Genomic DNA, 15,221 nt, shown 5'->3' with positions numbered 1-15,221 from the left:
TTTATTGATACTTCGAATCGTTAAGATTGTATATCTAAGCAATAAAATATACAGTTCTAAGCACTAAAATATTGCTAAGCATATACATCTGTATCCGTGCACAATATTTCGGCCAATACTCACAAACACCCTTTTCATCATCAGCCTGGCAAGGAGAGAGCACATCACAGGCGAAAGGGGGTCTCTCTCTCTTCACTTTGTACGTCTACAAAGGATAAACATCACTTTGCATTTCTGCAAAGGAAAAAACATCACTTTGCATTTCTGCAAAGGAACTCTCTCAGTTTGTCAGCCACAGCTACTTGTCTTTTATATCCTAATGTAAACAAGTGTGCGTGCCGAATTACTCTGTGTTTATGTTAGGACAGGATTACTCACTTATCTGTTTATGTTCTCAGAATCAGACCTCGGCCAGCAGTCCCAGTCCGTACCATGTATTCCAGACTCAAGGATGTTTAGTCAGGTCATCCTACTCTGTGCTGTATGTCAAACATGCTGAGCTGATTCTGCAGTTTCCCTTACACATACCACGTACTTTCTGGCTTTTATATTCTCTATACTGAAGGGACGCAGAGGGCGCTCCAACTTATTAGGGCCATCCTTACAGTTTTGCTCTGACTCCATCTGCTGGAAAGGGGACAAAACCCACTGTCTGGACTGATCCGTCGTACTACAGGAACGAAAATTAGCAGGTGAGTAATAATTTTCTTATTAATTGGATAAATCATTTGATTATCAACCTCTTAGAAAACCTCAAAAGAAAATGCTCAAATTTGGGGATACAATGTTCCAGAATATTAGCCTGGCATGTTTCAACATAGACATGCACTTTTGTAAATTCCTCTATAGAACATGACAAACTTTACCATGAGAGTTTTATAAAAAGACTAAAACTAAAACAAAAATGTCAGTTTCCTTTTGGAAAAATAAGAAATTCTTCCATGTTTTGAGTGGATTTCTAGGATTACAAATATCAGACTCTTAATTTTTCAGATATATTGTTCACAGATCATTGTTTATATTCATCAATTCACCTGGTTTTGTTTTCACAATATCTAAAAATGGATTCCTTAGTAATAAGCCTGTCAGTTCTTCTCATCTCATTTAGAACTGACGTCATCCAGTCTTCAACCCGCCCCTTCAGCTGCTATTGAACAACGGAAGACCATTTCCTCTTTCTCTGCTGAAATCATCCCTGCTGCCACAGTTTCACCATTGTCTCCCTCTTGAAATCTAAGGATGCAATATTGTCATACATCTGAAACATAAAATAGTGCCATTTACATTTATACAATCAGGTTTGTATTTACTAGTCTTGTTGGTAACCCTTCTGTCTTAGACACATTTAGAATAATTTGAACAGGATTCCTAATAGAGTAATGTATTAATGTCTGCCTCAAATTTACTTGTCTAGAGTAGTCATATCCTCTATAGACATCCCCTCTATAATATAATTATGTCCAGTAGACCTAGCTTTATTAAGAAAACTTTCAAAGTCATATACATGTGTAAATTGTGATTTATGCATGTAAAGTAACTGTCAGGAAATAGCTTTCCCTCAATATGGCTACAAGGATGTATGAAGTTCCACAACATGCATACATCTAGCTACATTTAGAGGAAGCTTACCTGGGTGTGTGTATAGGTCAGCGGAGAAAAACTAACCGGCATAGATTCTATTTTTAACTCTACGTGTATTATTTTCCATGGAACTAGTACCCGCAGAAAAGAGGTGCAAGAATCCATGGGTTTCAAAGTGGAAGTAAACACATTCTCTCTCTTTGAAACTGGGACCAAGTCTGTGTCCCCTAACTCACTGCCTTTGCTGTATCTTTCTAATTGTACAATACCATTCCTAAAGTAAGGACATCAATGCTGGACCAAATAATCCACATCATGTAGCTGAATTACAGCAATTGATAATTATTGTCAGGAAAAGTTGACTTTTTGCCGATACCACCAAAATCTGTAATCAGGGTGGACAGCTAGGAAGGTGTGGAAAAACATGAGCAGGGATGTAGTGAGACTCGAGGAATGGTCTAAACTTAAGTATGGTAACCAAGATTTAATGCTAAAAAATGCAGAGTACTGCATTTAGGATGCAAAAACCCAAGGGAAAGGTACAGTACTGGAGGTGAAATTCTTCTAAGCACAAGGGAAGAGCAGGATTGGGGGGTAATTGTATCCCATGGTCTTAAGGTGGCCAAACAGGTGGATAAAGTGACAGTAAAAGCAAGAACTGTACTTGGCTGCATAAGGAGAGGCATGGTCAGCAGAAAAAGGGAGGTGATATTGCCCCTGTATAGGTCCCTGGAGAGACCTCATTTGGAATACTGTGTACAATTCTGGAGACCACATCTTCCAAAGGCTATAAACAGGATGGAGTGCCCAAATGGTGGCTACTAAAATGGTCAGTGGTCTTCATTTTAAAGCATATGGGGATAAACAAAGACCTAAATATGTATACCCTAGACTAGAGGAAAGACAAGAAGGGGAGACATGATAGAGACATTCAAATATCTCAAAGGATTTCATGCACAGCAGGTGACCCTTTTTCAATGGAAAGGATTGAAAGGGGGTAGACTCAGGAGTAATCTTAGGAAATATTTCTTTACAAAGAGGGTGGCAGGTATGTGGAATACCCTCCTAACTGAAGTGGTGGAAAAAACTGGAAATGAAAGTAGTATCTGAATTCAAGAAAGCATGGGATAAATACAAGGGATCTCTAAGGAAGTGATGAGAATTATAATGCTAAATGAACTGGATGGATGGGCAGACTGGATGGCCATACGGTCTCTTTTTCTGCTGTCATGTTTCTCTGTTTCCGTTTTAGTCCTGTTCTCAGGATAAGCAGAGTTGCTACCTGTAACAGGTGTTCTCACAGGACAACAGGATGTTAGTCCTCACATATGGGTGACATCATCAGGATGGAGCCCAATCACGGAACACTTTTGTCAAAGTTTTCCAGAACTTTGACTGACACCTACTGGGCATGCCCAGCATAGCACCAACCCTGCAGCCAGCAGGGGTCCCCTCTTTAGTCTCGTCTTATAGTAAAAGTACATGCGAAAAATAACGAAAGCAAATCCAACAAGGGGTTGCTGGGGCGGGGGGTTTCGTAAGGACTAACATCTTGCTGTCCTGTGAGAACACCTGTTACAGGTAAGCAACTCTGCTTTCTCACAGGACAAGCAGGATGGTAGTCCTCACATATGGGTACTGAGCTGAGGATGCCGAGCAATGCACCAAATGTACCCAAAGAAGTGCAACAGGCACAACTGGGGTAGAATTTGGTAGAAGGCATCCTGAACCCTACCAGGTTGGCGGAAGGATGTTGGTACCTCAGTTCGCAAATAAGTTGTGTAGCACAGACTGGCCGAAGATGGAATCTTGTCTGCCAGCCTAGTCTAAAAAATAATGGGCTGCGAAGGTGTGGAGAGAGCTCCAGGTAGCAGCCTCTACAGATGTCAGCAAGTGGCCATGGACCTGACAGAGTGTGCTTTAACACGGTCTTGAAGTGGAATGCCTGCTTGCTGATAGCAAAAGGATATGCAGTCCACTAACCAGGAGGAGAGAGTCTGTTTACCCACAGGTTTACCCAATTTGATGGGATCAAAGGAAACAAACAATTGAGTGCATTTCCTGTGGGCAGCTCTACAGTCTAGATAAAAAGCTAGAGCACATTACAGTCAAGGGTATGCAGAGCCCGTTCTCCTGGGTTTGAGTGGGGCCTGGGAAAGAAAGTGGATAGTATAATGGATTGATTGATATGAAACTCTGATACTACCTTAGGCAGAAAATTTAGGGTGAGTGCGGAGGTACTACCCTATCATGCAGAAGTTTAGTGTAAGGCGGGTAGGTAACTAAGACCTGTAACTCACTAACTCTGCGGGCAGAAGTGATTGCAACGGAAAAATCACTTTCCATGTGATGATAGCAGCGATCACAGGATTGGTGAGGCTCAAACGGCGGTTTCATTAGCCTACCCAAAACCATGTTGAGGTCCCAAGAAGGGGCCAGAGGGCACAGTGGAGGTTTAAGGTGAAGCAAGACCTTCAAAAAGCATGTGACAAGGGGTTGTACTGAAATGGGTACATCCCCGACACCTTTATGGAAGGAGGCTACCGCACTGACATGTACCCTGTTAGACGAAGTATTGAGGCCTGACTCTGACAGATGCCAGAGATAGTCCAGAAACTTCGGTGTGGGACAAGTGAATGGATCGATGGACATGGAAGTACACCATCCCGTAAACCTGTTCCATTTATAACAATAAGACTGCCTTGTGGAAGGCTTTCGTGAAGCCAGTAGGACACGGGAAACTGGCTCTGAAAGGTTAAGAGGTTGAAGTATTAACCTTTCAACAGGCAGTCAGGGAGAGGGCCTGGAAGTTGGGGTGACGAAGGCAGCCGTTGTTCTGAGTGATAAGAAGCAGGTCCTTCCCCAGAGGAATGTGCCGGTTGTACCAATAGATCATGGAGAATTGGAAACCAGACCTGGCGTGGGCAATGAGGGGCTATGAGAATCATTAGTCCCTTATCCCTTCGCAGCTTCACGAGAGTCTTTAAAATGAGTGGAAGTGGAGGGTACGCATAAAGGAGACCGAGGGTCCATGAGAGGGAGAAAGCATCTCTTGGTTGAAAGTGTTGGTTGCGAGTGAGAGAGCAGAAATTCCCTACTTTGCGGTTGTGAATTGACGCAAAGAGGTCTATGTGAGGGTAACCCCAATGTTGGAATATTGAGTCCGCTTACAGTGGGGTTGAGGGACCACTCGTGCGGATGAAAAGTGCGACTCAGCTTGTCCGCCAACACATTGTCCACTCCCGGCAAGTAGGTGGCCCTGAGGTACATCAAGTGGGAAAGGGCCTCTGCCCATATCTGCGCAGCTTCCTGACACAGGAGGTAAGAGCCCATTCCCCCCTGCTTGTTGATGTACCACATGGCCACCTGGTTGTCGGTTTTGAATCAGTATGACTGGTTGGAGAGGTGATCCTGAAAAGCTCTGAGAGCATATCTGATTGCACGAAGCTCCAGGAAATTATCTGGTGTTTGGCTTCCTATGGAGACCAGATGCCCTGAGTTTTGCAGGTGTGCCACGTGAGCATCCCAGCGAGGTTGGAGGCACCTGTTAAGGTTATTTGAGGCTCTGTACCAGATTGGATTTGCTTGCCCACCAAGCTAGCGATAGATGGAGCTGTTTGTTGATGCGGATTGTGGAGGACATTGGCTGAGAAGACTGAGTCCACTGCATGACTCTCATGGCGAGGCGAGCCATGGGAGTGACATGCACTGTGGAGGCCATATGACCCAATAATATCAGGAAGTGACGTGCCGTTGAATGTTGTCAAGACTGCAGTCGAAGGGCCAGAGAAGCGAGAGTGAGAGCCCGATCCTGAGGTAGGAAAGCTTTCACTCTTAGAGTTTCCAAGTTTGCTCCTATGAATGATAGAGTTTGCGAAGGAAACTAGCCTGGATTTTTGATAGTTTATAAGAAACCCTAGGGAGATCAGGGAATGCAAAGTGAAGCGAAGGGACGTCAGTGCACTTTGCCGAGTGGGAGCCTTGATCAACTAATCGTCCAGATAGGGGTTAGACTTGGACACTGACTCCTGAGATAGGCAACTACCACCACGAGGCATTTGGTGAAGACGCATGGGGCAGATGCTAGGCTGAAGTAACACTCGATATTGGAAGTGTTTTGGGCCTACTAGGAATCGCAGGAATCTGAGATCTGAGAGAGTGATTGAAATGTGCATGTAGGCATCCTGAAGGTCTAGAGAGCAGAGCAAGTCTCCCCTTTGAAGAAGGGGAAGTAGAGAACCCAAGGTCACCATCTTGAACTTTTCTCTTTGTAGGTATTTGTTTAGAGTGCGAAGATCCAATATTGGGCGCACCCCACCCTGACATTTTTGGTATCAGGAAATACCTGGAATAGAACCCCTGCCCCTGTTCTGAGAGGAGCACTGGTTCTATTGCTCGGGACTGGAGGAGGAGGGAGACCTCCTGCTCCAAGAGTGATGAATGGTCAGATGTTCCCCACATCAGCCGAGGCGGGGAATCTGGTGGGACAGAGAGACAGTTGAGGTGGTAACCTTTGGACATTATTGCCAGGCTGGAGAAGTGGCACAACTGGCCGCCGACTGGAATGGTCGGAAGTGGAAGCTGGGTACTGCTCTCTAGAAAGGAGTCAGAACCTGCTTGCTGGATCTGGTTGAGTGGCTGGCTGTGATTTCTGCCCTCTAGGCTGTCTAGGTTGGCCTTTTTGGTAAGGCTTAGAAGGCGATTCCTGGACCCTGGGGGATAGTATCTTCTCTGCCGGTAGAATTGTCTCTTAGAATCCCTCTTAAAAGATCTTTTGGATGAAGGAAGATAAGAGAGGGATCAGAAGGCAGTAAAGAGAGCTGGCGCAGAGCCTTTTGGTAGTCTTTGAGCTGTGCCACTGCTTCTTGAATCTTTTTCACTGAAAAGATTATCCCCGCACAGGGCAGGTCAGCCAATCTGTCTTGTACCTCTGGCCTGAGGTCTGAAGATTTCAGCCAGGCCCAATCTCCTTGCACTGATACCAGCTGCTGACACCCTGGAAGTCGGTCTGTCAAAGATGTCATACGCTGATCGTACTTCATGTTGCCAGCACCTAATCCTTTTTGTGCTAGGGCATTAAGCTGTTCCTGGAACTGCAGAGGTAAGGCTTCAGCAAAGTCTTGAATCTTTGGAACAAGGCCCTATTATACTGGGTCATGTAAAGTTGGTGGCTGCAATGCGCGAGATGAGCATTGATCCATGGAATACCGTCTTCCAAATGCATCCAAGAACTTCTGATCTTTCCCTGGGGGAATGGATGAATGAGGCTTGCAGCATCTGGCCCTCTTTTGGGTGGACTCTACGACCACCCGAGTGATGATCCAACTGAGTTCTTTGAAAGCCAGGGGCTGACTGAACTAAGTAGGTGCCATCTGCTTTTCGATTAACAGGTGCCACCGAGACAGGGTGCTCCCAGTTTCTCTTCAAAAGGTTTCAAAAGGATGTTATGAATAGGAATGGACATGATTTCTTTTGGAGCATTGAGAACATTGTAGAAGCTCTATCATCTGGTGTCTCGAGTCTTCCTCTGTCTGAAGCTGGAATGGGACTATTTCAGACATCTCCTTTACAAATTAATAAAGGACAGGTTCTCTGGAGGAGAACGCTTCCTTTCATCAGGAGGGTAGGGCTGGGAGGGTAGATCATCCGAATCCTGGGACGAATCGTCAGTCCAAGGATTATAAGGGTTATCACCAGCTCCCAAGTGTTCTCTATAAGGATAGTAACAGGGTATACCTGAAGGCCCTGGCCTGGGCATTGATGGTCCCGAAGGAGGAATCGAAGGCATCGATGGCGGTATGGCTGGCATCGAGGGAGGCATCAACGGATAGGCACCGATGGAATCGGTGACATCGATGGATGCATCAGTGGCGGCACTCCCGATGGTGGAATGAAGAGCTGTGTTTCTTCATCTTCCTCCAATGACAAGGGAATCGGCGAGGAAGGAGTCGGGTCCCTCGGTTCCCTCGGATCCACCGGTGGAAGGGCACCAATTATCTTGTCCATTCTAGCCAATAGTGGTGCCAGCGCCATGGGAATCGGATCGATGACCAGAGGAGGAACCGGCACCAGCCATCGATGGAAGTTGGAAGCTCTGGAGTGCTTTGCCGATGGCCTCTTGGATCATCCGATCCAATTCCTCGCGGAAACCTGGGGCAAGAATACCCGGTTCCGAAGTGGAGGAAGCACTGGCATAGCTGGAGGGTCCCAACGGTGAAGGTGGAATCGCAGATCCGGCACCTGTCAGGTGGGGGAACACCTCGGTGATCCAAGACAGAAGAGGACAACGCCTTTTTCGTACGGGACTTCTAGTCGGAGGCTCAGACGACGTCGAATGTCGAGGGTTTACCTGTATCGAGGGCCTGAGCTTTATGATGACGGTGTCGATGTTTTTCTTAATGTTCCCCCCAGTGTTTTTCCAGAGGAGGAACAGGGGGTCGACACTCGTGGAGTCGTCGAGGCCGGTCGGACAGCAGCGGATTCCTGGTGCTGACGCGACATAGACGGCACTGGTTCAGACGACGTCGATGCTATCGATGAAGTCGGTTTTTTGGCAGAAAGAGAAGACCCATCTTATCGAATCGAGCCTTATGACCTTTTGGTGTCATTTGAGCACATTTGGTGCAAGTAAGGACATCGTGGCCTGACACTAAGCACATCACACAGACCGTGTGAGAGTCAGTGGATAGACATTGTTCTAGTGCAGTCAAGGCACGGATGGAAACCAGACGCCATGGCTTCGACAAAATTTAGTCATGGTGAGGTTGATGGCCGGAAGGCCGCGATGGAAAAACTCGACAGGAATCGACCGCAAGCAGGAAAAAAACTTACCATTTAACCGTGGACCAAAGAAATCGATAAGGGGACCCCTGTGGGGTAAAATTTTTAAAAAAATTTCAAAGTTCCGTGAGGAAAATTCCTGTCAGGAATCTGTGAAGAGCTCCTTAACCCGCGTGGCTACTGCTGTGCGAAAAAAAGAAGACTAAAGGGGGTGCCCTGCTGGCTGCAGGGTTGGTGCTATGCTGGGCATGCCCAGTAGGTGCCAGTGAAAGTTCTGGAAACTTTGACAAAAATGTTCCGTGATTGGGCTCCATCCTGATGATGTCACTCATATGTGAGGACTACCATCCTGCTTGTCTTGTCAGAAAAAAAGCACATAAAGAAATAAGGTACAAAACTTGCAATGAGTGTGAGATAAGAATGCATGCTTTGCAATATAAAACATATACAGTAGCACTGATATATAGTATTTTTTATTCACTGTTATTCTTTTCCTATCACAGAAGCACTAAGTGATGTTAAAATACCTGAATGCAGTTTCATAGTTAACTCAGGTCACATTACCTTGATCATGTGTTCCTGAACACATGTAGGATCGCTGCTTCCAAGAATGCTAAGCAATTCATCATCAGAAATGAAGAAAAATCGGGGAAAAGAATTTCGTTTGGCATCCAGATAATCATTTAGACTTTTCTGGCATTTCTCTAAACCTTCACTTAGACTTTGTAGATCTATGAGCCTATTTGGGGCTTGACAGCATCTTTTTATCACAGGATCTTTTACAGTTTCTGACATAATCTAGAAATAAGAGAAGAACATAAGAACATACAATATGCCATACTGGGGTCAGACCAAGGGTCCATTAAGCCCAACATTCTATTTCCAACATTGGCCAATCCAAGTCACAAGTATCTGGCAAGAACCCAAACATTAAATAGATCTCGAGATACTATTTCTTATTAATTAATAGCAGTTTATGGATTTTCCCTCCAGGAAATAATCCAAATCATTTTTAAACCCAGTTACACTAACTGCCATAACTTATACCCTTGCAATGAATTCCAGAGCTTAACTATGCGCTGAGTGAAAAAGAATTTTCTTTGATGTGTTTTAAATGAGCTACTTGATAACTTCATTGGAGTGCCCCCTAGTCCTTCTATTTTCTGAGAGTAAATAACAGATTTACATTAACCTGTTCAAGTCCTTTCAAGATTTTGTAGACCTCTATCATATCCCCAATCCTCTTCTCCAAACTGAACAGCCCTAACTTCTTTAGCCTTTCCTCTTAGGGGAGTCATTCCATGACCCTTATTTTGGTCACCCTTCTCTGTACTTTCTCCAGTTGCAACTATATCTTTTCTGAGATGCGGAGACAAGAATTACACATAGTATTCAAGGTACAGTCTTACCATGAAGCAATACAGAGGCATTATGACATCCACCACTTTATTTGCCATTCCTTCCTAATATAATTCTTAACATTCTATTTGCTTTTTGACCAACACAGCCACACTGAACCAACAATTTCAATGTATTATCCACTATGACACCTAGATATTTTTCCTGAGTGGTAGCTCCTAATATGGAACCTTTATTAAAAAGCACTGGCCCAAGTACAGTTCCGTGAGGCACTCCACTGTTTACCTTTTTCTACTGTGAAAACAGACTATTTAATCCTATTCTCTGTTTTCTGTCTTTTAACTAGTTTGCAAACCACAAATGACATCTCCTTCTATCCAATGACTTTTTACTTTTTCCTATAAGTCTTTCATGTGGGATTTTGTCAAACGCCTTCTGAAAATCTAAAAAACCAAATACACCACATCTACCGGTTTCACCTTGTCCACATGTTTATTCACCCCTTCAAAAAATGTAGATCAGTGAGGCAAGACTTCCCTTGGGTAAATCCATGCTCGCTGTGTCCCCTTAAACCATGTCTAGATAAATGTTTGTCATTTTATTCTTTATAACAGTTTCCATGATTTTTCCTGCAACTGAAGTCAGGTCTCACCAGTCTATAGTTTCCCGATCACCCAGGAGTCTGGAATGATCCGGGTACATACAGGGAATGAGTTTTTAATGCATAAAGCTCAGCATTAAACATGTAAATGTTTTTGAGGCATCAGGCTGCTAGTATTAAACAGTTTTCCTTGTGAATCCAACCAAAGACAAAAACCATGAAAATGCAATTCTGAATTTAAAAGGAGTGTGAAATCAGATGCTGACTGTTATGAAATCCCCTGCCCACGGGTCCCCCGCGAGCAGGCACTCACCATTCGCTGCTGTTTTCCCGGCATGGACGCCCGCCGTGGGGCTCTCTCCAACGTGGCTGGAGCCGTGGGTCTCACCTGGCTCTCGCGGCCCAGAGGCCACCCGGACTCATCCTCTTCACTGCGGCCAGAAGCCACGGACTTTCCTGCCATCAGCGGGGCGGGACCGCCCCCGATGCCACTGCTATCTTCGCGGCGCAAAGGCCGCATCCCCGGGCTGGAGTGGCGGCTGGAGCCGCCCCCGGAGCCTCCTGCAGCGGCTGGAACCGCTGCCAACGGAGCCTGCGCCCAGGCTCAGCCCTGCTTCCCTTATGCTGTACGTCGGTGCAGACCGCTGTCCGCAGTCCTGCACAACTCTTCTGCTGCTCCTTAGGTGCCGGCGCGCGCCTCTCTGCTGAATTTAAAGGGCCAGGTACAGGAAGTGTGCTAGCCCCACCTAGGGAGTGGACTTCCTGCTTCAGCCCTATAAAGGGATGCTCCGTCAGTCTGTCTGGGCCTTGCATGAGTGACATCCCTCTGGAGGCTCCCTGCCTGCCAGAGCCTTGTAAGGTCTCCTGTTCTTCATGGAGCTCCTCGTCTCGTCTGCCTTCGTACCACGTCTTCGTGTCTTGATGTCTTGCCTGAGGTCCCTGTTCATGTCCTGATGTTCCGTCATGATCTTCCACGTCCTGATGTGGCCTGCCTGCCAGGATGTTCTTCCCTGCATCTTCGTCTGGTGCTCCTGAGCCTTTTGTTCCTGTAGAGCTGTGGTTCTCGGATGATGTCGTGCCCAAGAATGGAGTGGCCTGCAGGAGGGATTTGTCCCTGTGCTCCTGAGCTTCTGTTCCCGCAGCCATAGGTGGAACTTCGGATGACATTGGCTCCATCATTGAAGTCCTCCTTGCCTGGGTCTTCCCTGCGCTTGTCCCGTTCTCCTCTTGGTCCGTGACCAGCCTCTTAGGGCTGTGTAGGGTGCGTAGTGGGACAGGGTGGTCCGCGACTCAGTCCTGCTGGTGGGCTGAGTAGGGCGCCCTGAGAGACAGTGCCAGTGTCCTTCCGCCCAAGTTCCTGTCTCGTTCGTGATGTCTTCGTTTCAGCCCTCATCTGTGATAATCCTCGCTTCAGCCCTCGTTTGTGATGTCTTCGCTTCAGCCCTCGCCTGTGATATCTTCTGTGTTCCAAGGACTCTGTCTGCCCTCCTCCTCGGTCCGGCCTGCAGTCCAATGCCGTTACCCAGCGGCAGGTCCGAAAGGGCTTGGAACAGTCGGAGGACCGTTCATCAATCAACACTGCGTTGTTGGTTGTCTTGGGCGTGCAGGTCCGGTTGAGAGTCAGACCTTGTTCTCTAGTCCTTGCTTTAGCCATGCTGGAACACGATGTCAACCCTCGGGTCGGTCCTGGACGCGTCTGGGGTCTGGGGGGCTGAGGCCCAAGGGCACACTAAACACCCATTCTCAACACTGACCCCATATTTTTTAAATGGAAATTCAGTATTATAGTCTAGTTTAATTTATTGCTCTGATAGGTCTAGCAATTCAAATACATCTGAAACCCAGTCTGTAAGGGCCAATCCCTTTTTTTTGTTTTTTAATTTAATTTAATTTTTTTTTATATCTTTTTGGAATTTCAAAATATAATGATTAACATCCTTGCTCTTGCTTTTGAAATAGAGCAGGATATAATGGTATGCCTTTCTTAATTGTTTAGTATTGCCAGTATAGCAATTGTCTTTGCTGGTGATATACATGGAAAAGAAATAAACATGAATTTGTTGGGGAAACCAATTCTAGGACATATCCAAAACCCACTAGTCTCCAGTAATGTGGATCCACTTTTTATAAAACTATTTGTTCTAGGTTTTCTGGCACCCTCTGTAAACTCTAATATTTAAACTCAGGAAGTCTCTGTAGTTTTGATTCATTTATTTTTATTTTATTTTAGTATTTTATATACACGATAGCCGTAAGCACATCGTACTGGTTTACAAAGAACAGGAGGAAGGCCAGGAACAAGGCACGACCGTTACATGGAACGCATAAGAATAACATTTGAACTAAAGTAGAGGAACATAGGAAGATACATAATACACGATACAATATAGGTACAATACAGAATATAGGCTAAACAATTTAAGAAGAGTAGTTAACTTGGTCTCATAGTACTACGAGAAAAGGTGGATACAGTATACAGACAAGTTAAAAGCAGATTAAAAATGTGACTAACTTAGTCTTATAGAACTATGAGAAAATAGGAATGATAAAAATTCTGGTGTGGCAGATTCTATAAGAATCATATGGACCTAAGAAAGGGGAGAGGAAAGGTATTTAGGGTGGGAATTACGCAAAGAGTAGAAGGGCGGAGGATGGGAGGAAAAAATAAAACTTCTGTATAGGCTTGGGAGGAGAATGGGCTTAATAAAGTCTTCGGGAGGTTAGGTAGGGAACATTAGGGGACAGAAAGTATATAAGCGGACTCATCTTGACTCAAGACTAGTCTTTCACCACATTATCTCTCTTTGCAAGGCATTTGCAGAGATGTAATTTGAAGCAAGAACCAGCAGCCTAACACCTGAATCATAGAGGTCTTCTAGCTCCTAATGTGCTAGTGAAAGAACGAACAAATTCATTAACCTTGACAAAATGATAGGCAGCTGTGGATTCAAACTGAGCGGTCTATTCTCCAACAAAAACCTGCAGATTTCTACTAAATAGAGCTCTTTCTACGCCACTAGTGCAGATGGCATCTGCACAGAAAGTTGATGGAAAAAAAAGGTGAAGCATAATTTCTTACGTGCAGCACCTTCCAGGACAGAAGGATGTAGTCCTCACATATGGGTGACATCATTAGGCGGAGAATGCCATGATCCCTGTGTCCACAGGGGTCTCCCTTCAGTCTCGTTTGCAGCAAAAAATTGCGAACGAAAAATAAAATAACAAAATGTAAGTGAACCCAAATCTGCGGGGTGGCGGGTGGGTTTCGTGAGGACTACATCCTGCTGTCCTGGGAGAACACCTGTTACAGGTAAGCAACTCTGCTTTCTCCCAGGGCAAACAGGATGGTAGTCCTCACCTATGGGTGATTAGCAAGCTATAGGCTGACTCATATTACAACAGGCCAATAGCAGACAACTTGTGCAACAGGCACAATAATTGGGGTGTTATTGGCACTGATGAGGCAGCCTGAAATCACAGCAGGTGGTTATGGAAGGAGTTGGGCATTTTACTGGAAAAAACATTTTTCAAGACAAATTGTCCAAAGGCAGAGTCTTGACGGCTGTGCTTATCTAAGTAGTAGTGGGCTGCGAATGTGTAAAGAGAGCTCCATGTCGCAGCCTAGCAGATGTCAGCAACCGGTACCGAACGATAGTGTGCTACCGATGTTGCCATGGCCGTTACAAAATGTGCCTTCACTCACCCCTGGAGAGGAAGGCTTGCTTTTTCATAGCAGAACTCGATACAGTCTGCTAGCCAGTTGGAGAGAGTTTGTTTGCCCACTACAACTCCCAGCTTGTTTTTGTCAAAAGAAACAAAGAGTTGGGTGGATTTCCTATGGACTGCAATGCGGTCTAGATAGAATGCAAGTGGACGCGTACAAACCAAGGTGTGCAAAACTCTCTTGCCCTGGTGAGAGTGAGGCCTTGGGAAAAGATTGGGCAGACTATAGACTGAGTAAGAGGACAGACTGTGTCCTCTTTAGGAAGGGTGAGTACGGAGGACCACTCAGTCACGGAGGAACCTAGTGTAGGTGAGTATGCAACAAGGGCTTGTAACTCACTGACCCTTTGAGCAGATGTAATGGCAACGAGGAAAATAATTTTCCATGTTAGAATTTTTAATGTCATAGGAATGCAAAGGCTCAAACGGGGAACGCAAGAGCCTTGTGAGCACTGCATTTAGGGCTCATTCCGTAACCGGTGATCGTAGAGGATGCTTAAGTTGTAGAAAGCCCATCATAAGCCGACTCATAAGGGGTTGAGCCGTTATCAGGGCATCCCCTACTCCCTGGTGGTACGCTGAAAGGGCACTGAGGTGTACTTGTGCAGAGGATGTCTGGAGACCAGAATCCGAAAGGTACCCTACATAGCCTAATAGAGATGGAGTGGGGCAGGAAAAGGGGGCCAATACCTTTTTGTGTACACCATTTGGTAAATCCTGTCCATTTCGAATGGTAAGATTTACGTTGTGTAAGGTTTTTTGTGAAGCTACAAGTACCTGAAAAACATTAGTAAAAATATTTGAAGGTTCGGATGGTATAAATTGCCGTGATTGTGTTATGAGATTGAGCTGTGGCAGGCAAATTGGTTCCTGGATTGATAGGTCGAGAAGTATGGGGAAGCATACTTGTCAATGTCAGTACAGGGGTATGAGAATCATTAAACCCCTGTCCTGCTGTAGCTTCACGAGAGTTTTTTGGCTATGAGCGGTATCGGAGGAGACATATATATGGGTGAGCAAAGTCGTCCATGGCTAACGCGTTTCGTTGCCTGTGTATGGAGCAGAATCTGTCCACTTTGTGGTTCAATTTGGACGCAAAGAGGTCGATGGTTGGTTGACCTCAGCGCTAGAAGATTGATGTGAGACTGTTCATCGAGCGGAGTCTACACATCTTGGG

The 15,221-nt window shown here is 45.5% G+C and overlaps 1 protein-coding gene across 1 annotated transcript in view; it reads right to left on the bottom strand.

Annotated features, from left to right (window-relative positions):
- DNAH10 (dynein axonemal heavy chain 10) overlaps positions 1 to 15,221 on the bottom strand; it is a 952,322-nt gene that overhangs the window by 522,316 nt on the left and 414,785 nt on the right. The window contains 4 exon segments of the mRNA XM_029571350.1: positions 1,035 to 1,138; positions 1,140 to 1,240; positions 1,243 to 1,258; positions 8,926 to 9,159. Of these exon segments, the coding sequence (XP_029427210.1) occupies positions 1,035 to 1,138; positions 1,140 to 1,240; positions 1,243 to 1,258; positions 8,926 to 9,159 (455 nt within the window).

Source organism: Rhinatrema bivittatum, chromosome 11 (assembly GCF_901001135.1).
Source record: "Rhinatrema bivittatum chromosome 11, aRhiBiv1.1, whole genome shotgun sequence".
NCBI lineage: Eukaryota > Metazoa > Chordata > Amphibia > Gymnophiona > Rhinatrematidae > Rhinatrema > Rhinatrema bivittatum.
This window is presented reverse-complemented; position numbering and strand designations above follow the sequence as displayed.